The sequence below is a fragment of the Parus major genome, chromosome 2, assembly GCF_001522545.3.
Source record: "Parus major isolate Abel chromosome 2, Parus_major1.1, whole genome shotgun sequence".
In the NCBI taxonomy this organism is placed as follows: domain Eukaryota; kingdom Metazoa; phylum Chordata; class Aves; order Passeriformes; family Paridae; genus Parus; species Parus major.
In genome coordinates this window covers 105016789-105043989 of record NC_031769.1, presented here as the reverse complement: position 1 = coordinate 105043989, position 27201 = coordinate 105016789, and the positions used below count along the sequence as shown (strand labels likewise).

At 39.2% G+C, this 27201-nt stretch overlaps 1 protein-coding gene across 2 annotated transcripts in view; it reads right to left on the bottom strand.

Annotated features, from left to right (window-relative positions):
* The window catches only part of TTC39C (tetratricopeptide repeat domain 39C), a 37816-nt gene extending 18793 nt beyond the window's left edge, over positions 1 to 19023 (bottom strand). Inside the window, exons 1-5 of one of the 2 annotated variants that reach the window (XM_015617858.3) lie at positions 18693 to 19023; positions 7896 to 7944; positions 6249 to 6377; positions 5165 to 5279; positions 1339 to 1693 (exon numbers count right to left, since the gene is read on the bottom strand). In XM_015617858.3, the coding sequence (XP_015473344.1) occupies positions 1339 to 1693; positions 5165 to 5279; positions 6249 to 6377; positions 7896 to 7944; positions 18693 to 18826 (782 nt within the window). In that variant the 5' untranslated portion in view covers positions 18827 to 19023. Of the gene's footprint in view, positions 1 to 1338; positions 1694 to 5164; positions 5280 to 5684; positions 5806 to 6248; positions 6378 to 7895; positions 7945 to 18692 lie in introns of those variants that run through there. The other variant, XM_015617859.3, reaches the window with a different exon arrangement.
* Positions 19024 to 27201: the final 8178 nt, after the last annotated feature.

The following is a 27201-nucleotide window of genomic DNA, read 5'->3' as shown; positions in this document are numbered from 1 at the left end:
TAACATTCTACACAGACAAACTTTTAAATTATTCTGGAAGACAAAGACAGATATGAATCTTGTATTATACAATCTGGCTTTATACTTTAAACACAATACTACTGCCATACATCCTACATATTCCTAAACTGCACCTGAACATACAATCCAGTGCACATTACCCAAAGGCAAAGTAACAATTGAGCTCATAGCATCAAAGCAATTGAGCCTTTAGAACTCAGTACATTTCAGAAAAGAAAAAATCACAATAAAACTTTGAAAACTAACTCTTCACTAGAGAGAGAAACAAAAAAAAAAAAAAAAAGCCAAACAAACAATAACATAAAGCAAACAAAAATCCCAAAACCAAACAACCAAAAAATCCTGACAAAAATCAACAAAAAACCCTGAGCACACACCAGCAGACACTCTTAAAATCAATATGGAAACAAAATATATCCTGTGTTCAGAAGGGTAGATATTTACATGACCTACATTGCTCCTGGAAACAAAGGCAGAGCACAAAGCTTTCCAAGACTATCTAAAGGAGGAATCATTCTCCAAATGTATCATTTTTCTCCCTTAGAAAGGAAAAAGACCAACAGGAATATTTAATCCTAAAATTTTTGAAACTAACAGAATCACAATTTTTCCTCTGAAGCAGAAGAAACTTTAGCTCTGCTGTCAGTGATTCAAAATTGACACCTGATGGTACCTGCTGTAGGTCCAGTAATAAAAGCATTAACGTGTAGATATTTGTACATAATGGAATAATAAAGCCATTTATGAGGGCAGTTTAAATTAGGTCTGGCCAATCCTTCAGCTCTTGAAAATACTTGAGTGCATTTTGAAGTCTTAGGAAAGGGAATACATACAAAATACTCCCTTAAAAATACTGTAAGGAACATCTCATTTCACTGAGATGCTAAAAAAAAATTGAAAACCATTGAAAATGTTTTGTGTTAGTAATAAGAAAAAATGGCTAAATGAGTCCAGTGACTCATACTAAGTAGTATGCTCTCCACAGCAGACAGTGTAACTCAGGTAAATTCACAGCCTTCAGGGAAGCTTTTACTTACTCTGCTGGCATTTAAACTACAGAACATTAGAGCTGCAGGTACGGAAGAATACAGCAAAATACTGACCCAAACCCCAAATACATGTAAATAATTAACAGCAGAGATCTCGTACATTAGTAAGCAATGAATTTACTAAACCATGGTATGTTAAACAACAAATTACCAGTTTATTTTACCTGCTGTTGTTTCCTTTAAAGCAACTTTCTGGTTTTGAGTTTTTCCCAGTTACTTACTTTTAGTACTAAGTTATCTACCAAAGCATTTCAATATAGCTACTCACGTAGCTAAAGGGGCCTTCATGTCCTTACTTTCACTTGCATACATCAGTGAGGAAAGCCCCTGTAGGCGGTCTCCAGGAAAACCCAGCAGGTTGATGATTTTGAGCAGGTTTGGGGGCACCATGGATATGCAAAGATGAAAAAGTCCATATCCAAAGCTAACAGCACCTTTCAGTCTGTTTAGCGAATCCTCCGTTACACCTTCTGCAGCAATATGATTATCATTTGCAGCATCAGAAGTCAAAGATTCCTGAGTTGTTTTCTTCTGATAAATTTCCTGAAGTGCATTAATGTCCGTATAGCACTTATTGTAAATTTTCCAGGCTTTTCGGAGTATCCACCCACCTTTTATGTACGCTATAAAAAAATCAAGGAAGAAAATAAATACCTCAAGGACATACTTCAGAAGCCAAAAATCCTAAATATACTGTAAATGCTATTTTCCATACCCAGGATGCTCTATTTGCAACAACTTAGTGTATAAAGGATTTTGTAATAGCTACTGTTCCCTCAGAGAGGTCTTGCACACTGGGCACTATGAACTTCAGTGTGTACAACCACAGATTTTACAGCAGCACACAACACAAAGGCACCTGCAGTCAGCAATGTGGCAGTACAGCTGTCAGAGAGAAAGAAAGCAATCAAAGAACTTAATGCTGGATTTTGCTCCACTGCAGAGTGCAATAAAACGGCTGTCTAGCAGAGAGAAGCAAAACTCAAAAGGGATTACACCTCCTCTCTTAAAACTGTGTTACAAGACAGTTGACGGGAAAATACTAAGGAAAGCTTCTCCTTTGGGTTAGACAGTAAAATTTTCAACATTATCATTTCCCTGCCCTTCACATGAACACAGTGCCCTACAATTAAGGACAAAAAAGAAAAAAGAAAACACACAAAAATTATACGGTTTTTAAGTATTTTTCAGTTGCCTAAGTTCCTTAATTTAAAATGCAATGTGGGTACCTCAATTTCCCTAGAAATCTGGTCTTGAGCATTCTTGTTGGAGAATGACAGTATTCTCAGTCTGTGATCTTTACAGCAGGGTAAAAAAAGGCCTGACATCAAAAGATGAAGGCGTTCAATTTGTCTATTTACACAAAAATCATCTTTGTTACAAGCACACCCTTTAATAATGATAAGCGTTAAACATGAAACAAATGGAGAACATCCTTGCACAGATTAGCTGTAAAAAGAGACACCAGCATTTTGGCTGTGACAGAGCCCTGAGAGTTAGGAACTGCAGTGACAAAGACTAACTAAAAATAAAATAAAAACATGGTTATAGCAGCAGTGTTCTAAACAAATATAGCCAGATTTGCAAAGATCAGTGTTATAACTAATGCCAGAATTAGACCATAACAGGTGGGGTGTGTCAAAGAAAAGCAAGATGCTATTAATACCAAACTCTATAAAAGCCTTTGATGTCTTTGACAAAAACCCTCACAAATGACAAAAAAAGCCCCAAATTTCTAGAGAAAGTAACATCACAGACTAGACTACCTCTTTTTGGATTCTTGTTATACTAAAAGGGCATGAAACTAGTTTGATAGTCTTAAAAAAACTGTACTGAGAAAGACTGTAAAATTTGTATTCTCAGTTATGACAGACGGGTTCTGTCAACATGAACTTGGAAATATTTTAAAAAAATCAATCCTCTCTCTTGAGATGAGTATTAAAGTATTAGAATAAGAACAAAACCCCCCAACCTTGATTCAGCTGCATTACAAGACTAACACTACTCCAATTTTAAGCAATTAGGTCACTTTTTGGCTGCACAGAGTACTTTAAAAGTTATGTGGCTCACCACAAGATGAATGCTCACACAACCCTGCATAGCAATGCAGCACACAGGTAGTAAGAAAACCCCACATTTTACTTCTCCTAAAGATAGTGATTCTGCCCACAGCTAACTACTGTGTTCCAATGCAAGCATGAAATGTAAAAGATGTGGTATGAAAAAAAAGCACAGTTTTACACTTTACTTCCATTGGTGTGCTGTCACTAAACTGTTCACTAACACATCATAACCATAATTGATATGATATTCCCATACCAATACAGAACAATCTAACAAATTAAAACAAGGAATTTCTGACTTTTTAGACAAAAATTAAATCAAGCCAAATCACAAAGCTGACTTCCCGACATGAAAGCAGTCAGACCCATGACAGTAGTGATAAATACCAAGAAAAGGTAGTTCAGTATTGCCAGGGGAAGCTAATGTCAATCTGGTCTGCCAAGAAATTTATGATGAAAGTATTTCTAATACATCCACGAGGGTGGAAAAGAAAATATAAAATGTGTTAAGCATATGAGAAACCAACTTGCATAGCATCATATGCTTCTTGTCAAACTGCTCCAGGAAGAAAAACACAAATAATTTTTCACCCATCCACCAATCAGAAGTATTTGTCTCCTGGGTTTTTTTTTTTTTGTGAAATTGCACTTATTTCAATAATCTTGCAGAAATGTGCAGAAATACGATAAAAACAAAGAACGTATGTACATAAACAGAAAGATACTATACTTTAAAACACAAAATAATCAAGCCAATACCTCAGCAATGCCAGTAACTAGCAGTCACTGAAATAGCATTTAGCTACTTGAAATTTTAACTAAAGATTTCAGGTATATTTTTTGCTCAGTAGAATAACCCAAATATACTGCATGTTCTGCAATTCTCTGCTACCCACTTGAGTTCTCTGAGCTGCAGACAAGAGAGAAAAGGAACAGACACCACCTTCAGTTACAGCATCCAACCCAGTTATGCAGCTGCAGAATACATACTGAAACAAGGGGAAAAAGCTTCAAGAGGGAGGGAAAAAATAACCACCACAAACAAAAACCCAGAACTGCATCAAAAATAGCAAGACCCTTCTGCAGCACAACACACAATGTGGACAGAAATATCTCCTGAATTTCTGCTAACAAGAACCAAACATATTCTTGATGCCATAGCTTGGAATAAAACAAATCTACATATCACAGAAAACATTACATCCTTGACAGAATTTTTTAAGTCTTATTTTAAATAATATGAATGATATTTCCACATTTCTTTTCAGATAATCAGCAGAGTTTGGTCTGTCTGCCTTATCTTGATCTTCATTGATTTTGTAGGACCCTGAGGTACACTCATATTTTCTATATGACCTTGACCAGAGTTTCTATAAACTTACAGATAAAAGTATATTTTAAGATTGTGCAAGAGATGCAGAAATGCAAGAAAACATCAGAAACAGCTCTGCAGTTGAAAGGAAGGGTTTGTATTCAACACGACAGGATTACTCTCTTTGGCATGCAAGGACACACTCCAGTGACCAGAGAGTAAGAACTGATTCAGCAGTTCCATGTTTAGCACACACTCATTTAAAATTGCTTTCATTGGCACTTTGTCACCTCCCTGAATTGTCATGAACAGAATACATATGGAACAGAATACATATGGAATATCAGTATTTTCCCAGTGGCCTGGATTTAACAGCCTCTTTTATCTTCCAGGCCACAAAGTGCACAGATGCTACCCACCTTCATCCCAACTCCTCTTACACCTCTATGATAGCATGCAAACTTGTCTAAGGAGAACCAACTGAACATGATTATTGGTATGGAAAAAGAAAAAAAGCTCTAATTTGTAGCAATCTTTCACCACTACCTACACACAGGTGGAATACCTCTGTAGGTTATCAATTTTGGAATGTTTCAAATGGAACTGTGCTCCTTACAAAACAATTACTTTTCCTGATAATAATACAGCCATTTTATGTTTAAGCTTTATTAAGAAGACATCATGCTAAAATATATCTAAATACACAAGCCACAGCACACCTGATAACTCTTGTTTGACAAATGAGAGCACAGCCAAATAGACTTGACAGTCTGCTACAATTATTTGTCTTTGTAGACGATCTATCATGGATAGAGTGGATTTCCGTCCATCAACCTGTTTGGAATACAAACACAGAGCACAGAAAAATATTAAGAAAGATAATACACAACACTTGTCTAAATATGAAAAATTAAAAAAATCCAAAATTAACTGCAAGTGGTAGCACTGCTACTAAATTAACTTTGAAGTTGAAAACTATGCTAAAATTTCTTGGACAGATCATCAAGCAAAATCCTGCTTAACAGAGAAATTTTACACATATATTACCAGTTATTTTACACAAGGTTCTACTAATTGTCAGAACAGATTAAAATTTCATTTAATTATTACTAAATGCTTAAGACACGCAATTAACAGATATTAAACACGAAGAGCACAGAAAAGGGTGTATGACAAGTGGCAGGGTAAATACAGTGCCCCTTAAGAGCAGTTAAGTACAACAGGTTCAACACTTTTTACCAAGAAAACTAAACATTGAAGGGAAATGGCTTCTTTTTCTGCTGTGGTTCTGCTGTGTCACACTTGGCAGGCTGCTCACTGGATGTTTCTATACAACTGCTTTAACTTGTTCTGAATCTCCATGCTTTATTCTTCCTTTATTATTTACAATGAAAAATCTAAAAAAAGAAGAAAAATTCCCTAGGAATATGCCTGGCTCAAAGCAATCTGCAGCCTCAACGCTGCAACTTTTGAACATAACTAGAGCATGGATGAATTAAAGTTAGACTGAATTAGACAGGCTACAAGCTTCCTGAAATAATTTTAGTAGGTCACAAATTTTGCATGTTCAGAAAACAGTTGCTAACATCAACACAACGTGACACTTTAGAAGACGCTTTACTCACCTGAGACTAAACATTTTAGAATAATTAGGAAATCCAAGCAAAATATTTGACTGAATTTCCAAATTTATTATTAATCTCAACTGTTCTACACATACCAAAAATCATCTTTTCACAATACAAAGAGGACAGAAAGGAAGTTTCCAAAAAAAGTTATTCAGTACACAAATTATGTTCTTACGTTCTTTTTAATTTTATTTTTGATTGTTTCTATAACTCCAGCTTCTTCACTTTCACAAAGTTTCTCTGTAGCCTTTAAGTCATCACATGCCAGCTGCATTTTCTCCTCTTCAAATGTCATCATGGCATTCTATCAAAAACCAAGCACATTTGAATGATAAAAACCACAAATACTTTTATTTCTACAAAACCTGTGGGACAGTAAAAATTTTCATAAAAACTGGACAGTAGAACTTTTTAAACTGAAGTATTAATATACACACATCAGTGCAAATACTTCTAACACATAAACACAGAACTAGAAAATTGAGTTCTTTACCAAAATTTCAAGACAATCAACTCAGAACACACTAAGTGCTAACCACTACCCTAGACTTCAAATACAGTCAAACTAAATGCACTGTCAGATTACTTTACTAGAAGAAAAATTCCTATACATTCATTTGCAATTTTTGTTACGTAAGGCATTATATCAATCTGTGTAGGTATCTGTTTTTATTCATTCATATAAATAACAGGCCTTTAAGGTCAGTAACAATAAGCAGCTATTAAATTCTTCAAAATAATAGCCACAGTCCCTCCACAGGTAAGAAGAAAAAGAAACCACATCTGACTCCAAGTACTGCTAAACCAACTGAAAAAAAAATTTCAGGACAAGTAACTTATTTTCTTGAACCTTATTAAACAAAAGCTCTGAATGACAGAGGCACACAAAGTGCTGCTGCTATATTTAGAACAGCAGCTAAGCTAGATACTTTCAAGATCCTCTGATGCTGCACTGTGATGTTGCACTGGTTCAGCACATCAATTCAGATAAGCAAGCCTGAGAGATTTTCTCTTTCCTTTCTCCCCTCCACAACTTAAAAGGAAGCATATGCCCCAGGAGGTTTCCTAACCAGTGTATTTTTTGATATTGCACACTACAGAGAATTCATATTTATTTCATTCACAAATCATGTATTTCTGACATATTATAATAAATTCTGTCCTTCAAAAGAGTATTACCATAGATAATTTCTAGTGAGATCTAAGATGAAGCAGAGAAGTCAGAATAAGGAGAGTCTAAAAAACAAAGATCCAAATATTTTCTAATACACTTGCTCAGTTTTTATACATGAATTATAATTTCTAGTATGCCATATTCAAAAAAAGCATTTAACAAATCTAACTTGCTCATTATGACTTTTCAGTCAATCAGTATTCTCAGTTCTCATCTATCCAAACTGGAAGCAATGCAAATGGATTGAATTAACACCTGTCACCTGGACATATGGATGGAAAAATCTACAACAGCAAAAGTTACCAGAGAAACAGGCATTCATGACTTTTATTTTAATAAAATAAATAAATAAATAAACAACTCAACTGCTCACTTAAGAGAACTTTTTATTATGGCTCCGTTAATGGAACACATAAATATTTAATACATCTGAGAAGCTGGATTGCAAAACCTTTACTTTCTATTTAAACCACATGAGTAAATAAACTTTACACAGCATAATGCCTTGTTCTCTAGCTGTGCTTAATATAAAAATTTGTAAAAAATTAGTCTCAGAAAAAGAAAAAAAAATAGAGTATTATGAACACATGCATGCACATACAGCCATGAACCCCAAGAGATATATACTCTGTGTTCTCATCTACTCACCAAAAAACTGACAAAACTGGCTCCAAAACTCATTAATGGGCTATGGTTTCTGTAAAGAAAACAAAAAATAGTTACTACATTTGTACATATTTTCTGTAACAATGATCCATATTGATTCCCTTGGGTATAGCTTGTTATGTTTGTAAATAGATCTCAGTGGGTGTTCTGTATCAATTACAAAGACACTTGCAAAACCTAATGGAAATAGAAAACCAAAAGCTTCATCTTTTACTATACTGAATATATTTTTAAAAAATAATTTTTCAGGTATTAGGATACAGATATTTTAAGAGAAACCACTGCCATCAAAATACATTCAATTCAGGTCAAAAGAAAAAGCTACAAAAAATTAAAAATCTGCCAATTCCACCCTCCTCTTGTGATCCATCACTACAATTCTGTCCACCCTCCTCTTGTGATCCATCACTACAATTCTGTCCACCCTCCTCTTGTAATCCATCACTACAATTCTGTCCTAGAAGACAAATGTTAACTGGTTCTATTAAGAGAGTCCCATTTCCATCTGTTTCTAAGAATTTAAGTTAACCTACCCACTAAAAAAATGCATCTATACAACATAATGAAGATGTTGTAATACAAGGTTCTTACAAGGCTTATGGTTTTGTAGCTGTTTTGTTGCAAGCTCAGAATCCCTATCTTACCCTGTGTGGATCAGATTTAAGATGCTTCAACCTATTCTGTTCACAGGGCCATTTACAAAGGGTGAAATCACAGCTAGATCAAAAAATTGAGGCAACTAAAACCATGGTAATACATCAGACAGGTATCATGAGGCTACAGTAATGCCACATAGAAGGCACTTTGAAAAAAAAAAACAAAACAAAAAATGTCAGAACCTCAGTGGTACCACTGATTCACATTGTTTAGTGGTGGGCTGCCAGGTTATATAAAAACACAGACTTCTAGCATTTAAGAAGTATAATTTAGGCTACAGAAACATATATTGCTACAGTACAGTATCTAATTTGTTTTCAACTTTATTTTCCAAGCATTATATTAAAGCAGAGCTTTAAAATAGCAGAGGTACTTGAAAAACCACCAAGAAAGAAGCATATTGCTAAAACACAAATTTCCAGTAGTGAACCTGTACCATATAATACAATACAAGAGTAGAGTTTGGCTGTTTGGCGTTTGTTGTTTTTTTTTAAAAAAGCAGCAGTCAGCAATGCTTCCCCTACACACACCTTTTCTCACTTTTGATTTAGCATAAATTTCTAAAAGCAAGCCCATTAACAAGAATAATGAGAAAGAAAAACAGGGAAGACAAACAAAGCATGTTGTAACAGGAGAAACCTTTCCTTTCTACATACGCTGCTCAATTCCGTATATACACCTAAATGTAAGATCAATACAACTCATCACATTTTTTCCATTATTTTTTCCAAAGGAACAATAGGTTGAGTACTTCCCCCTTTGTTAGGAGGCAACAAAGAACAGCTGCCAGTAAATGTCTGTTTTTCAGTACCTGGACTGTGCTTTCCCAGCAGCTGTGCTACAAAGGGCAGCAGCAATCAGCCACACAAATTGCACTTGCTGCAGCTGGCACCTCCAGCATGAACTCCTCCTGCAGAGGGCACATGGCTTGCTCATGATCCCTTCTTCAACTCGTGAGGCACGTGGGACCATTCAGCAACCAGTCCTACCATCATACTCCCAGCACAACCTTCTCCACACATTTCAAGGTCACACCTGCATTATCAACACCCAACTGATCTAAAACTGCAGAACAGATCAGCACACAGATCACATAGATCGTTTTTATGTCTGTAAGTAGGAAGCCGTGTACTGAGCTTCAAATAAGCCCAGAAATAAAGCAAATTTTCATTTTTGTGTTTCCTCAGACCTACGTACGCATGAATGCAAGCCGTTCTGGAGGGTTAAAAAATGTTAAAATAATGTTAAAAACTGAGGTAACTACAGTTGAGAGCCAACTGGTCTTTAAAGACTACAAAATAAACTGAAGCAAAGAAAATTCACCCAAGTGTATATTTGTCTGAGTACAGCTGAGTTTTTTCCCCAAGTACATACTTATCTTTTTCAACTGACCTTTCAAAACTGCTTCCATACTTGCACTCTTGACACTCACTGTTACTTCTGTTCCCAATTCATCCCCCATGATCAAAGATGAAACAAAAAAAATCAAGTCACATCATTATTCCATTCTGAAATTATCAGCAGCTATAATACATGAGGTAAATGTCACAGATCAGTTCTTTTTAACTTTCAGTCACACAATCTATAAAAAGCATTGCCATTACAGCACATATGGGCTGCAGCACAAAAGGACCCTGAAGGAAGGAAACGCAATGCATAATATTATCCTATGTCTGGGAGATGCTTCTGTTGAGACCATGGAACATGGCAATCAAAACATCAAAACTTTCCTGTAGGAGTCCCCCACACAGAACTTGTGTCATCACTAAAGAAAATAAGGAACACTTACAGCACATTCCTACACAGTCACTGGGTAGAGACTATAATTGCAGCTTTACGGAAGATCATTTATTAAGGTGATTTAAGTGTTTAAAATACAATTTTAAACAACAACCATGTTATGTGCTCAGTCTTCATGAGTATTATGTTGACTGATAAATTCTTCAACAGTTTAAGGTCCTCTTTTCCTTGAGAGCTAGGAAAAGTTTGCAATGGCACAGTACTGTCCCAGTAAAAAATGAGGTGTGACTAATGATGACAGTAAGTTTCTGGGAAAAACACAATCCCACAAAAAGCTCAAAGTCCTTGTAAGTGACCTTCAGTTTCAGACATGAAGTTCCATCCTTTTTGACAGACAACTCTAAAGTTGTTAAGAAACAAAAAAATGAGGCAGTACTTGAGAAGATACTAACAGCAAAACAAGGGCCACATCAATGCTGACAGGAGCTATGGAACCGAATACAAATTAACACTGAGACACTTGGCGAGTGTGTGTATATATATATATAACTTGGGTAGCCAAGTTATCCTCACAACTTTGAAAGCAATAACCTCCACTAAGTACAGAAAAATCTAAAGACTTTCAATTAGCTCAAAGATGAAAGGGAAAAAAAAAATCAGTCTCCAGACATATTTTGTAAAACATGGTTTGCACTTCACCTAGGAAACTAGGACTCCTGAAGGTATCTTTTTTATCACAAACTATGTTATTAACACCATTATTGCAAGACACCACAGTAAAAATTCCTACATATCAATAAAGTTGGCATGTGTAACTAAAGTCAAAAACTTAAGAGCACTGAAGCAGAACTTTCCTCCAGACATATAAACTAGCATTACACAAGACATTGCTTCTCCCAAAAAACCCTGATTGTTTTGCCTCATTTCATAGCATATACTTAAGGCATTAACTCAGTTTCAGAATAAAGGTATTTGCTATGCCCCATTTTCACACACGGTGATAAATTCAGGGGTTTAAAGCTTTGTTTAATAATGCTGAGATAATACAGCCCAGTTTCACAATAAAAGAAAATACATCAGAACTGAAGCACATAAAAACAAACAAAAAATACTTCTCAGTATTTCCTTTTTTTTTTTTTACAGTTTTTTCCAAGATAGTATTTCCCTTCTCCACATCAGCCTCTAAAGCTTCTACAGCCCAGCCCAAGTTTAAATTTAGAGTAATGTAATCAACTTGCCAACACTTCCTCACAGTTTTTCTAGTCCTTGCTACTTTAACCACAGTCCATCAAGAATTCCAGTCATCATGTTGAGTGATGCTCAGGTTGAAACAAAACAAATTAATTTTGATCCACAAAGTGGGAGAATAAAGCAAAATGGATGACATAGTTCATCTAAGTTCACAGATAAATACAGATGCAGGAACTAAATACTTTAAAACAAGGCAGAAAAATATGTAAATAGAAAGGTAAGGAATTTACTGCAACAACATACAAATACTTCAGTCATTATTCCATCACAGATTATTCTAAAATGTGTTCCAGAAATTTTGTGAGACTACAAATGTGACAGATCCTCATATGTACAGCTCTCATCCTAAACTGATATATAAAATACCCATGGTAATAAAAGTGTCAAGGAAGGATTACAGTATTAAATCACATTGAGAACTGCAAATATCAGATCTAGGTTTAGTTTACATTTCATAATCAAGCCAAATTTGCTTTGTTAAATGAACCCTTAACATACATTTCTATTTTTACTAGAAATACACAACCAAAAGAGAAATTCAGGAATATAAAAATAATTCTGTGGCCCTGCTCTATCCAGTTTTTATCTCATTTTTTTTAGTTCTTCTGCAAATTAATGGGAGGTTGCTTTGCTCTAACTTCAGGCTGTGAACTGTAGACACACAACATCACAACACCAGAGATTAGAAGAATTTTCAATTGCATCTTTAATTTGAAACTAGTTACAAAGGTGAGAGACAAAGCTAGTTATATCAGCAGATTTATACTAACTCTCTACTTGCACTCTCTAAATCTGCAAGAATTGGGGACTCAAGCAAAACCTTTTCTTTCAACCTGATCAAAATCACTTTCCATACCAACTATAACAGCTGAACTGACATAATGTAACTGCTTTAAGATCTCGGAAATCCTGAAGTAGATTAAAACAAAAACATATCTATCCTATCACAACAGCCTGAAATATTTTACCAGATACAGTAGATCAAGAAGTGGGTGCACTAACAAGAGTAAAAAGTCTTTAAAGCGTTTGCATCTTTCACAGAATTAATTTAATAAGATCTGCTTAGTATCACACCTCTTGCCATTTCCACCAAACCTGACTTATAACCTTTAAGTTATAAACCCAGATTTTAGCTTTCTGTCATCTTCACTTGGACTTCTAGCCACCAGATACTGCTCCATATGACAAACAGATCTCTCAACCTACCTTTACCCTTTCTACCACTTCTTCTGGCAACACCACCTGTCTCTGTGATGAAGGCCACAAAACTAATTGTCACACTCAATGTGATTATCTCTGTGTACTGAGGTCTTGGAAGATTTAATCTGCACAATCTTAAAATATTTCTAATCTATCCAGATACCTGGAAAACTGATGCTGGTTTTATGTGCATTGTTATTACTATTACCCTGCCTAGCACTGAGCAATAAAATCTCACCTCATTGAGGTACACATTTAGAATTTTGCTCCTAAAAAACACTTCCCTTACAAATAACTCCCTCTTCTATACATCCATCTAGCAGCTCTCCTCTGCCTATAGCTGATCAAACAAAAGCACACGGGGTTGCTAGCAGGGCACTCACAATTTATTCTCACACTACCAATCCAGATGCTATCATCCTTCGACCAACTGACGTCAGCTCCCACTCTGCTGGCTTTATCTCTAGAGAACCTACTGCAGCACTTACTAAGTCACTTCATTTTTGCTCTTAAGGTTCCTTTGCTGAGGTATATAAGAAAAAATTTCAGCAGTGGTTAGACAGCCCATACATGGCTCATAATCTACCTACTGATCAATGCTGGCTTAATGTGACCTTGTCTCAACTTTTATTTGGGTCAAAGGTGTTTTTAGCTACAGACAGCATTTTAAGTTGGTAATATTAAGTTCAAATGCCTATTCATAATGGACTTCTGGTCCATTATTAAGTTTGTGTATCTGTTAATACACATAATGTAGCATGTCGACTTCAAATTAATTTCAGGGTTTTTTAGCAACCATAGTAAGCTTTCTTCCCAATTGCACTAGCTTCCAGTTCTGCATGTTCCTCTTTACCCTAGCAAGCTGAACATCATGTCTTTCTACATTGGCCTCATTCTTTATATCTTTACACATTTTGTCTTATAGTCACATTTCTCTAGATAATCTTCAATTTCTTCTGTGGATATGCTTTTACTATATACATTTTACTTGTCATCTTGTACCATTTCTCTTTCCATTAAGGTGGAAGTTGGAAACTTTATCAAGCGTTCTTAGATGCTAGAGTCATTCATGCAGAGTCAAATGTTTCTTCGGTAGGAGACAGAAGATTGTGGGATTTCTTGTGAGTTAATAGCCCTGATCTCATGATTTATGCCCTGGCAGCCAGGAGGGCCAACCATGTGTCCTGGGGTGTGTCAGGCACTGAGTGCATCCACTCGAAGTGCTCTGCACTGGGGCAGCCTCAGCTTGTGTTCTGCGCAGTTTTAGGCACCACAATATAAGAAAGACACAAGGCCATCAGAGAGTGTCCAAAGGAGAGCCTGAAAGGTGGTGGAAGGTCCTTGAGGGGAAGCCATATGAAGAGTGGCTGAGGTCACTTGGCTTCTCCTGACTGGAGGAGACAGAGAGGAGACCTCACTACAGCCTACAACATCCTCTTGAGGGAACAAGGAAGGGCAGACACTGATCTCTTTTCACTCATGACAAGTGACAGAACTCAAGGGAATGGCATGAAGCTGTGTCAGGTGAGGTGTAGGTTAGGTATAGGAAAAGGTTTTTCACACAGAGGGTGCTTGAGCACTGGAAGAGGCTCCCCAGGGAAGTGGTCACAGCACCAGGTCTGACAGAGTTCAAGAAGCTTTGGACAATGATCACAAGCACAAGGGGTGATTCTTGGAGCTGTCCTGTGCAGGGCCAGGAGTTGAACTCATTGACCCTGATGGGTCCCTTTTAACTCAGGATACTCTGTGACTTGACAATTTTCATTGTGAGTAAACACTCAGCAAAAAACTCCTGGCTTTATTTAACATAGTCTTCTCTTAGCTGGAGGAAGTTTTTAAATCATTTTTGAATTGCAAATGCTCTTAAGAAGTGAAAAATCAGCAAAAATATAAGTTCTTTTGACAATTTTTTCCCTTCTTATGTGTCTAGAAATGCACAAAGCTACAATGGGAAAAAGAACACTCCAGTTCAGCTCTCCTGCTAGTGTCAGGGTGGTTCACCAAAACAGTACCACCCTGCTGCCTGAGTGCTCTATCTTCACTATCTATGTCCTTGGTTAACCTCTATCCCTCTTGCAGCTTCCACAGATACTCAAAAGTTTAAACTGATGAGAACTAGGACAGAGTCAGCATTGTTCAAGCTGAATACAAAGACTGATATCTGACAGTTTCAAACATGAGTTAGCACTCATGAGGGAATCTTATTAGGTGCCACAAGCACTAAAGGACAGTGGTGCTGTCTAGTAAAGATCTATGAAAATACCACATCCACTGGTATTTGATTCATGTTCAGAATGTTATCACCACTAGCAGGTAGAGGATCTGGACTTCTAAAAAACTTAAACTCATGAAAAAGCATGCACAGATATGGATGCTACGTGTAGATAATTTTTCAAAATCTACTATTTTCCCTCAAGTATAATTTAAAACAAAAATACAAACACTTGAGAAATCATCAAGTGCTTTAGTGTGATAGCCAATGCAGTTCCAAGTACATGTTGTATCTGGCACACAACTGAATATCCATCTTCTTCAGATTTTCTATAGATATGTATATGAGCTGTAACCACCAGAAGACAAAATACCACTCTCCCATGTCCAATACAGAAATAACAGTTCTGTGGCATGTAACTTCAAAGTACTACCACTCTTCATAGGCAAGACTTTACTGGTGTGGATATGCATATGAAACACAGCTGCAATTCCAACCCAGGTATCTTTAAGGACTGCATTACGACCAGCTTTCAAATATAATTGATTTTAGGCTCGGCAGTCAGCCTTCTTCTGTGAGTTTCTTTCCTATATGTTTAAAAATCCACAAAGCTACAGGAGGAAAAAGAATACCCCAGTTCAATACTTCCTGGAAAATGTAAAAATGCAGAAGAGCAAAGAAAAATACACACTGTCTATTTTAGAGACAAGGTTGCCTGCTGCCTTGCAAAGATAGAAGCATTAATTTGAATTCTTCACAAGATCTTTCAGGTGGCAAATGAATTAAAAACTGAAGTAACAAAAAGCAGAATCAAAACCAGCAGCTTCTAAGAAACAGTTTTAAGTAGTTTAAGTGATGTGACTACTGAAACAGAAGTTTGCTGAGTATCTCCATTTTTCACTTCTACAATTCATTAATAACTGTTAAGCTTCTGAAACAGAGCTAAACTACAACTACTGCATGCCATCAGACATCTTTGACCTCTAGTACCATGAATTACAAATATCAATATTAAATTATGGAGAGCTTCTAAACTCTCCTCATTTGGGTTTAGATCCATTTAGGATGGGTTCTATTTCATAATTCCATGCACACACCTAAAAAACCCACACTCATTAAGACTGCATGCAAACAAGCATATAATAGCACTGCTTAAGTCCTTGCAAAAAGAACACACTCAAGACAAGCACAGAACCAAAAACTGTTGGGAAAAACAAGTGGCCCTCACTGCACATATCTCCAGAATTCAAGTTTATAGGAAGTTGAGCATACTTTGCTCCATCTTCTCTCCTATATGAAATCCAAATTCTCAACATACAGTTATACTTTAATTCAATAAGGGCTTATTATTCCACAGCAAGAGGAAAGCTACTACTCAAATTTTGGGATGAAGGAAAGTTTTTAAATTTTTCTGAAAATCTCCAGCCCAAGATAGCAATTATCAATTTATAAACCATAAACTATTAATCTTATAAAGGGATTCCTACTTAGTCCTTGCAGAGGGTGTTTAAAAGCCACAATCAATGTACTACACTGAACTCAGAGGTATTTCTTGATAAAGTCAAACAAAGAAAATCCTGCACCTGGCAAGAAAGACTGGCAGGTTTCTGCTTTTAACACATCTTTAGTAATAAAACCTTCTAGATAACCAAGAGAATAGCTTGCAGAAGAAATCATTATTCACCCTTTCAAGGGAGGATTAAACTGCATTCTGAGAACAGAAATCTTAAAAATTTTACTCCCCAGTACTACTTTAACATGTAAGAAGCATCACATATCTAGAATTCTAAGACTCCTTCCAGATCCACACTACTGAGAGAAAGCAATAGCACAGCACAAGCGAAAGTGGAGGAGAGGAAACCACACTGAGTGTTCCTTAACTGGCACCTTAAAAAAATTACACAACACAAAAGCACGCAACCAAAACCAACAGGTTCCTTAGATACACAGAACAACTGAGGACTTCAAAAGAAAGAAATACTCAAGAAGTAACTCATAGGGTGCAACTTCACATGGCACAGACGTGGCAATTACAGACAGGGTTTAGTGGTGGTCTTGGCATTGCTGGGTTAAGAGTTGGACCTCATGTTTATGCACATGAGGAATGCAGAATAAGACTTGCTTGTCACCTGCAATATTCCAGTCAGTTCTACACAACAGTACTTTGTGTAACATAGCAGTATATACCAGAGACAAAATGACACGTTTAATATTAACCTGTTGCAGGTACTCAATAAAGTGTTATTCCACTGTTGTAGTTATTATTAAGGGGAATGTTCTTAATGTGTCTTACTCCCTGCACCCTACTTCCAACCATCCTTTCTGTAAACGAGATTTAAATACATAAGTACACCATCACTATGAAGTCCTATTTTAAGTCATCCAAAGTCATTTTTAATCATAGAGACAACAGCATTATAGTGCATATTAATTATTTAGAATGTATGCGCAATTACAGCAGCTCAAGCTCGAGTGGAAGACATTAATCCTAAGAAAAGAAGCAAGGACAGGTAGGGGCAGCCTTTTCTTTAAACCTGACATACACAGCTGCATTAATGCCATTCCTACCAAATGCCTACTTAAGGCAGAAACCTAGACATGATGTATGTGGGGATTATGAACATACTCTTACAGCCCAAAGATAATCACAGCAGCACTCACAGACCTTTCACTGCCATCCATTTGGTATGCTGAAGACCACATCAGACCACACACGAGCACCAGAGCAAAAACCCCCCAGGACATATCTCCAGCCACACGTGTGTGTTTGCACATACATGACAGCCAAATGCAGACAGTGCTACAGAGGGACCCCTGCTCAGCCGCTCTCCACCCCTCCAACAGGGCACCAGACACCCCCGACCACAGCACAGCACACACCACCCCCAAGCCCTTGTGTCCAAGAAGGCAAACAGAAGCCTGGGATGCATTAGGGAGAGCAGTCCCAGAGGGACTGAGGTTGAGAGACATGAGCCTGCCCCTCAACTCAGCCCTGGTGAAGTCACACCTGAAGTGCCATGTCCAGTTCGAGCTTCCTGAGTACAAAGGAGCTATGGAGCTCCTGAAGCAGGTCCAGCACAGAACAACGAAGATGACTGGGGGACTGGAACATCTCTCTTACAAGGAAAGGCTAAGGGAGTTGGGCCTGTTCAGCCTGGAGAAGAGATGACTGAGAGGGTACCTCATCAATGTGATCTAAAGGGAAGGTGTCAGGAGGATGGAATCAGGCCCTCCTCGGTGGTACCAAGCAGTAGGACAAGAGGCAAGAGGCAAAAACTGATGCACAGGAAGTTCCACCTGAACATGAGGAGGAGCTCCTTTGCCGTGTGGATGACCCTGCAAGGGAGCAGACTGCTCAGAGAGCTTGTGGAGTCTCCCTCACTAGAGACATACAAGAACGGTCTGGGGAAAATCTTGTGCTCTAGGATGACACTGCTTTGAGCTGGGTGGTTGGACCAGATAACCCACTGCGGTCCCTTCCAACCTGACCCATTCTGTGATTCTGTGAAAACACGCGTGTCCCTTCCTCATGAGAGCCCCGACCGAGGCAGCGACCGGCAGCACCGACCCTTCCCGTTCCGAGGGGCCGGGCAGGGCGAGCCTTCCGCCGCCAGGGCCCCCTGCGCGCCCCACGGCCCCGCCGCCCGCTCCCCTCCCGCCCGCGGGGGCGGCGGCAAGGGGCCCGGGGAACAGGCGGCGGAGGGGCGGCCGGGACTGACCTGTATTTCTTGAAGAGCTGGTCGGACTCGCGGAAGCCGTTGTTCAGCAGCATGTTGATGCCGGCCAGCGCCAGCTCCGAATCCTCGATGGGCAGCGGCGCTTCCCCGTCCTCCCGCTGCTCCGAGCCGGCCATGACGATGAGGAGGCAGCGGGACCCAACCGACTCTCCCCTACCTTCCTACCCAACTACCTACCCTACCCCTTCCCAGGCAGCTAGGTGCTGCCTCGGCGCGCCTACGGGAGGAGCCGGGCGCGCCCGGTGTCCGCGGAGGCGCGAACTCGGCGGTGCCGCAGCCGCTCCGCGCCCGCAAACGCTCCGAAAGCAGCGGCGCCTGCCCCGCTCCCCAGCGCGCAGGCGCCGCCACGAGGCCGCGCAGGCGCGGGGCCGGGGCCGGGCGAGGGGCCGGGGGCGCCGCGGCTGCGGGCGGCTCCTGCTGTGGCCGGGCTGCGCTGACGGCCCTGGCCGCGGAGCCTTCAGCCGCCTTTCGCGGAATCACAGACTGGCTTGGTTTGGAAGGGATCCACGAGGGTCTTCGAGATCAGCTCCTGTCCCTGTACAGACACCCCGAAAAAGAATCTCACTGTGCGCCTCAGGGCATTTTCCAAACGCTTCTTGAATTCTGTCAGGCTTTGTGCTGTGACCACTTCCCTGGAGAACCTGGTCCAGTAGTCAAATACCCTCTGTGTGAAGAACCTTTTGACAAAATCACAGAATGAACTATGTTGGAAAAGACCTTTGAGATCACCATTTGAGTCCCAGCCTATGACCTCCTCGTCAACTAAATGATGGCACTGATTGCAACATCCAATCTTCTTTTTAAATACATCCAAGGAGGGTGACTCCACCATCACCTCGGTGGGCAGAGGATTCCAGTGCCCAATCACTTTTTCAGTGAAGAATTTTTTGTTATATCCAACCTAAACTTCCCCTGACACAGCTTCATTCCTTCAAGTCCTGTCACCAGTCACCAAAGAGAAGAGATCAGTATCTGCACCTCTGCTTCCCTTCACGAGTATGTTGAAGGCTGCAGTGAGACCACCCTCAGTCTCCTCCAGGCTGAACAAGCAAAGTGGCTTTAGCCACTCCTCATATGGCTTCTCCTTCAGACCCTTCACCATCTTTGTTGCCCTCCTTTGGACACACTCTAGAAGCTTAATGTCTTTCTTACATTTTGGTGACCAAAACTGCCCCCAGCACTCGAGGTGAGACCACCCCAGTGCAGAGCAGAGCAGAGCAGAGCAGGACAATCTGCTCCTTTGCCCAGCTGGCCATGCTGTGCCTGATGCACCCCAGGATGCGGCTGGCCCTCCTGGCTGCCAGGGCACCAGCGGCTCTGCCTGGCTGCCATACCTCCAGCTCTGGGGACAGCACAGTGAGCACCAGCAGGAGAGATGCAGGCACTGATGCCTGGATTAGGGGTGTCCGTGTGGGGAGCTGCTCTGCCTTCATGTGCTGCCCTTCCCTTCCCATCTCACACCTCGTGTTGCTGTGCTGGCAGGCACTGCACAGGTGCAGGTGGCTGGCACCCACCCTCCTGCCCTCAGGTGGGCTCTCCACAATCCTGTGGCTTCTTGCAAAATCCACTGCAGTTTTTAATGGGTGGGTTGTAGCAGCTGGGGTTGCAGCCAGCCCTAGAGTGTGAAGAATAGAAATCCTAAGTCCTCCTCTGATAACGCAGTGTTCTGTTTCCAGAGAACTGATCTTCCTTTTTTCTTTTTCTTTATTAGTGGTTTTATTCAGTGACTGCAGTCACTAGAACAGAGAGTAAAAATTCCTCTTTCATACAATGGTGACTTTGTGACCTCCCCAGTGCAAGTCTGGGAAACAAGGATTTCTAGGAATTTGGTCCCTATCTCTTGCTACCTTCATGAGTAGCAATGTGAAATTACCTGTGATGCTGACGGAAAAAGTCAGTATTTGCAAGTTTGGTTCAGATACAAGCTGGTCTGGCAGGTTTTTCCAAGCACAGGATGGGCAAGAAAGTACACTTTTGTAAATGTATCCATTCCAACCCAAAATGGCCAAGTACCTGGACACTGAAAATACACCCATGTTGTTTTCATCCTTTGCAAGAAGAGGCTTTCTTTGCTGTGCTTAAATTTAGGTGAATACAAAGGCTAATACAAACAGCCTGGTCTTGCTTCCTGACAGCTAGAAGAGTGCTACAGCTGCTCTTGAGAAAAATGTAAGGCTCAGACTTCTCCCACCTCCTCTAACATACAAAACATATGTGTAACATACAAAAGACTAGGACCAAACACTACTTTTAGTAGCAACCCATTTTCCCTATCAAGCAAAACATCTATCTTCCATGAATCAAGTTGCCATATTTCTGTACATGCCTTGTGGGAATTGCTACCACCCACTCGGGAGATACTCTGTACCAATAACTTATTGAAAAAACAGTTCTTGAGAGGTGTGGATTGCCTAATGCCAGGAGGCTTCTGCAATCTGTCAGGTGTGAATCTCATCCTTTGGCTGATTGCCAGCCCCTCTGTTTTACTAAGCAGGGCTGGACAATCAGGGGGTGTTTAAAGAGGACACATCTTGTGTTACAATGCACATCTCCAAAACAGCATGATCTACACAGCCTAGAAATCCTAAAGGGCTTATAGAAAGTCAGCACAGAATGACTAGGGAACAGTGTGTTCTCCAGTGTGTTTACAGGTTATTTGTGAAACTTGGACTCCAGAAATGCAAGCAGCCTCACTAAAAGAAAATTGCAGGTTGCAGTTGCACTATCCTTATTCTTTGTTTCAGGCTGTCTTTTTCAAGACGCTGCATTCCAAATGATAACAATTACTCCTGTAATGTTATCTGCCAGGCAAGATTCTGTGGGCAGGGGTTCATGGTGGAGCAGTTTATTATATCCTTTCCCTTTGTCAGATGTAATCTATCAAGAGGCAATGAATCTTCTTATGGATTCCCTGAAAACTTGTCATAGGCTAACTCCTGCCTCCAAGTACTATTTCTGAGGAGCAGCAAAGAGTCAAGTCCTTTGTGCAACATCTACTCTATTTCTCCAATGCTCCACTCCTATTTCCTTGCCCCTGTGTTTGAATAATAGCATATAGCATAGCAGGGCTGTGTGCTTCCTGCAGGTTTGGGTCCCATGCCCAAGAAGCTAGAATTCTTTTGAGGTCTTCTTTCTAGTACCCAGTTGCTCCAGACCTCGCTGAAGGCTGGCACTGATAATTTGTCTTCTGTAACAAATGCTTTTATAAGTACCCAGAAGCTAGCTATTAATTTTCAAACTCAAGATGTGAATAGCTGAATCAACTCTACAGAAACACAGTTATAAATGTATGAGGAAAAAAATGGCAGAATGAAACTTCACTTCAGCTGTTCAAGTAGACAAGTAACATGTTGAACACACATTCCTTAATGAAGGAGGTTGACATGTACAGTTTGACTTTATCAGCTGAGCAGCAGCAGTTTTATAGTGCCCATGTTGTTGTGATCTGCACTGCTACCTCATTTTCCTGCAGAATTGGATTGGAAGTCAGCAGAGCTGTAGGTCTCCCTGCCCTGCAACAGCAGATGAGGTCTTGTGATGGGTTACAATTAGCTTGATTCACATGGAGGATGTGGTACCGCTGATTCATCCTGCTAAAAATGGACAAGGGAGTGAGGAAACCACAGTGAACAGGACTACATGGATGACTTGTATGTGCCAATCAAAGCTTATATTGACTTTGTAGTCTAACAACACTCTAAGCATCTTTCTTGAAGTTTTTTGTGGTTTTGTTTTGTTTTGTTTTTAATTCCTGGTTGCATACTATCATTAGCAAAATAGGCAGTCATCATCCAACCATGTCAGCAGAGGGGTCAGTTGGTGGCTAGCTTTCTCCTCATCTCACAGGTCCCTGCAGGGCAGTGTTGAATAATCTGTGCTGCTGTGGCCTGTAACCTCTCATACAAAAAGGTTGAGGCAATAGATTTGTAATTACTCAAAGACAGTGAAGTTATTGGTGAGCAAGAATCGTATGTTTAATAAATTAACTGGCCTGAAATTTCCAAGACCTTTACTCTAGCTTCCCAGAAGCTGTTAGACAAATGAAAGGTAAAGTAGCTACAGTATTCACATCCCGTGTGGGATACAGAATTGTGGTGGTGTTACAGCCCCTTTGCACGACACTGCTGTTGTAGTTCAAGATAGCCTGCACCTTTGAATACTCAGCTGCTCTTCCCTTTAACAAGTTTTCCAAGTTTCTGCCCTATCTTTCTGCTTCTGGAGAAGGGAGAAATCCTGCTAGTCATCACACACTGGTCCCTGAGGAAAAAATACTGATGTTTTTCCTCCACAGTCTAACTGGAATTTAGCTTACTCATAAACAACAGAGAATAGCAGAAGTTGAAGTAGCAAGAAATAAATTATTTCAGAAAAGCATATTGATTTATCTAAAACATCAGAGAGAAAAGAGTTAAAAATGAAGGCAGCCCTATATTTGTATTTTCTTTAATATTGTTTTCATAGTCTGTAAATTAGGTCCCACTTGTCTCAGGGCTCTTCTCCACTGTGTCTGGATGCCGCAACCTAACCCCTTGTTTCTGTCTCAGAGTGCTCTAAATCTGATTTTTCTGGGTTTCTCTTTACCTATATTGTTCCAAAACTCCACCTCTGTCCTGAGACACCTCAATAAGCCTGGTACGATTTACAGCTTTTAGGATGGTGATGAAATTTCAGCAGTTGATTTAGAATATTTGACAATCAGCATTTAAGTTACAATCACTGCTCATTTCAGTAGAGAAAAGAAAAATTCTTCATGATGGAATTAACTTTTTTCTCTGCGTTGCAGAAAATGTGAGTGTGCATGAATGTAACATGTTGGAAATAATTAGCAAAATCATAAAGAAATCTCCCACACTTTTTGAATCTCAGACACAAACCTGTAGAATCTGCTGCTGTAATTTTGAACTCCTTTTTGAGGATTTGCTATTCTAGTTCAATATCAGATGCAGCCCCATTGTTGACTGTGAAGTGGTGTTGCAATCTAAAGTATAGCCATCTTTTCCAAACCATCAGAGGGGGTTATCTGTGTCAGTGAGTGCCAGTAATGGCTAGTGAATATTTAAATGGGGGGACCTTCCCATTTTGAATATGGGAAGAAAAGAAAATATTAAGTTCACAAGTACATTTCTAAGGAAATATACTTTCAAAGTAGCTAAAGTCACTTATTCTTGTGCCTTGTGCCTCACACTGTACCTCTGATCTTGAACAAGAAAGATGCCTGTCTATTGTGTCTTGTCACTTAAATATTTATGAGTGGTAAGCTCTACATGGGTTATCATCATGCATTTTCCATACAGCACAGCAACTAAGCAATACTACAAAGCCAAGCTAATCTTCAGAGCTGGCTCTTGACATTTCCTGATTAAAATGCATTGTCCTTTTGAGGGCTAAACCCTGCCTGAGGACACACACATGAAACGATTTGTCTGTTCTATCAATAGACAAGGAATATGCATACATACCCTGGTAAAACAGAAGAGGTTCAATGAGTCTCTTCATCCAAAGTATTCCAAGGGTACTGAAAATTAGTCCTTTGACCCTTTCTTTTAATTAAAGGGAGTTACAGTAATAACAATAAGAAGAATAACCACTATTTCCTTTTTGTTTTCTGTTTGTTTTTGTTTTGTTTGTTTTGTTTTGTGTTTTTGTTTATGGTTTTGGTTTTGTTTTGGTTTTTTTTTAGGAAGCCTTTTGTGTATGGTGAGCTATCAGATAGAAGGAGACTGATCTTTTAGTCCTGGACTCTTCAGCATGGATTTGTGGCTGCTTTCATTTAGCCTGTAACACAGACTGTACTGTGTCACTTCTGCACAGAGAAATGACAGAGATGGCTGGGTCAGAGCAGGTAAAGTTTTTGGGAGTTCAAAAAGGAGAGTGAAAGATGAGAAAGGGCAATTTTTTTCATATTTGCTTGTATTGGATAATGTTTATTTTTATCCACACATTTTTGCTCTGAACCCAATGTATAATCAGTCATATAATGGTATAAATTGATGTGCAGTCACACAGAGTTATTTTTACTGAAGCATATAAAGGTGTATAATTTTTGCTATATAAAGAATGCTAAATAACAGAGCTTTTTAGTGTTGGAATTTTTTTTCCCCAGAATGCGCTAATGGCCAAACATATGCACACAGTTCCGGAGAAAACAAAGGAATACACAAATATTAAATACTAACAGCTGCTCTGTTCAGGCAGCAGCCACATGCTGTCCTGTTTTATAAAAATTAATTGGAAAGACTTCCACTCAAAATAATCATGCCACTTGAATTTTTAAGAGCCAATTCAAAATGGTTTACTTTCAGATGAATGACTTCCTACAAACTTCAGATCTATATTTGGTTATAAAAATACCTGCTTTATACTGCCACACAGCAGGAAATTTAAAGCCCAAAGGGATTACCAGAAATCCACCAGTTCTAGCCCAGTCCTTTCTGGGAAGTCAGAACAAATTCATCTAAATGACAAGAGAAAAATCTTTTTCTGAATGTCCTTGAAATACTTTGAGTGTGGAGAGCCTGTAGATTAATTTCCCACATGTTCTTGTTCCAGTGAACAAGGAAAACAATTATATGTGTCTTTCTTATAGAAGCAGGGAGTTAGTGGCAAACTAAAACAGGTGAGCTTAATGGTTTTGTGTATGGAAGGTGAGGTAGGATGTCTTGCCCAAACTGGAGCATATAAACATTATTTGTCTCACTCAATACCCCTGTTTCTACATTATGGCCTCTTGATTGAGGCCCTGTTAGTCTTTCCATTTTTACAACAAATAGCATCTTTGACCTTTCACAAGCAGGTCATAAATTTTAAACCTCTAATCATTTTTACTGATCTACTTTGGACGGGCCCTCCAGTTTTCCTGCACTATTCATTTGTGCATGAAGCTACTTCACAGACCAGTTGCATTTCTGAAGGATTTGTTCTATATGTTCCTCTATATAGGTGCACATGTATCTAACTATATGTATAGCATTTGTCAACAAATCATTTACCCAGATAGGGAGGATGTGCCTTTGTACTTTCAAGCTTGTGATGAGAAGCAAGTAATCAGCAAGGCCATAGATAACCTGTGACAAATATGTCAGCCTCCATGAACACCCTTTGTGTTAGTGCTCTCCCCAGTCTTTGTCACTTACAGTAATTAAAACCCGTTGTAAAATATATTTTGAATTGTTTGGAACATAATAAAGATAATATGTTACTAACACTTATTTTTCTTTCACTATTTTAGCAGTAAATATTTTCTCACAGGTGAGAAACAGCTTGATCCATAATGTCATTTGAAGTGAGACTATTTAAAGAGCACTTGTCAGCAACATTTATACTTTTCTGCTTCCATTTGGGACTTTTGGCATTCTAATATATTATATAGATAACATTTCAACAGTTTTCACTTTTTTCTTTCTTTAGTCCTTCGATGGAAAGGCCATTCAACAGAATTGAGCTACAGAGGCTTTATTTTGGCTGTTAGGCATCACATTTGTTTTTCAGTTTTGAAATCTACATTTCTTGCCCCTCTTTTTGTTCCTAGACTTAGAATGGGGAATCTTGTTTAAAATTCTGGTGACAAAAATGTCAGCAGACCCCAATGGTGGCAGGGTTTTATCTGACGTGAAACAGAAGTTTATGTTGCCTGATTTACACTCCTCACTTTAAAGATTGTCACAACTGCAATGCCCAGTAGTTGAGGTAAACAGAAATGAAGGCATGAGAAAAAAAATGGTGGGCTGATGGTTGGGTACAATCCATGAAGGCAGATGAGAATTCAGTGGAAGGTTATGAAACTGCCATGGCAGAGTTGTGAATTTTCCACTCCTGGTGTTAGTAAAAACTGCAATGAATTCTTGTGCAGATGTCCCTTTTGGCCTGTTTTCACATTTTCTGTACACTTTCAGATGGGAGTACTCCTTCATGCTCTAAGAAACTACTGTCCCCTGACAGTTGTAGGTCAGTCACATATGAAGGAACTTGCTTCACCAGTGCCTTTCAGCAAGCCACTTAAGTTGTCTATGCATTTATTCTCATGGCTATTGATGGGATTGTAATACCCAATCATTTTGTGCATCAACATTGGTCCCTACATCAAAGTGTTTGGTGATCTACAACTGTCTCACACTAAAGCATTTTGAGTTTCTGTCACTGGAATAGACCACACAGGACACGTTCATTTGAGCAGCTCTGTCAGCAGTGTACATACAAACCATACCTACAAATAGGGTGAGCTCCTTCCCTTGCATTTACACCTACTTAGCTACTGATTCCTTTGTGTCCAACTATTTCACTAATGTTTTGGGAGTTTAACCATGTCTTCTGGAGAACAGTGCTCTGTTCTTTACAAAACTCTTCTCTGAGGCTTGCACACATAGAGGTGGCAACTGGGTTTTAAAAGAAGCAATATGATCTGCAGCATATAGCACAAGTCAGAAAAAAACCTAGAAACCATATTGAGAGACAGATGCTACCTCAGATATCAAAGTTTTTATTTCTGGATACT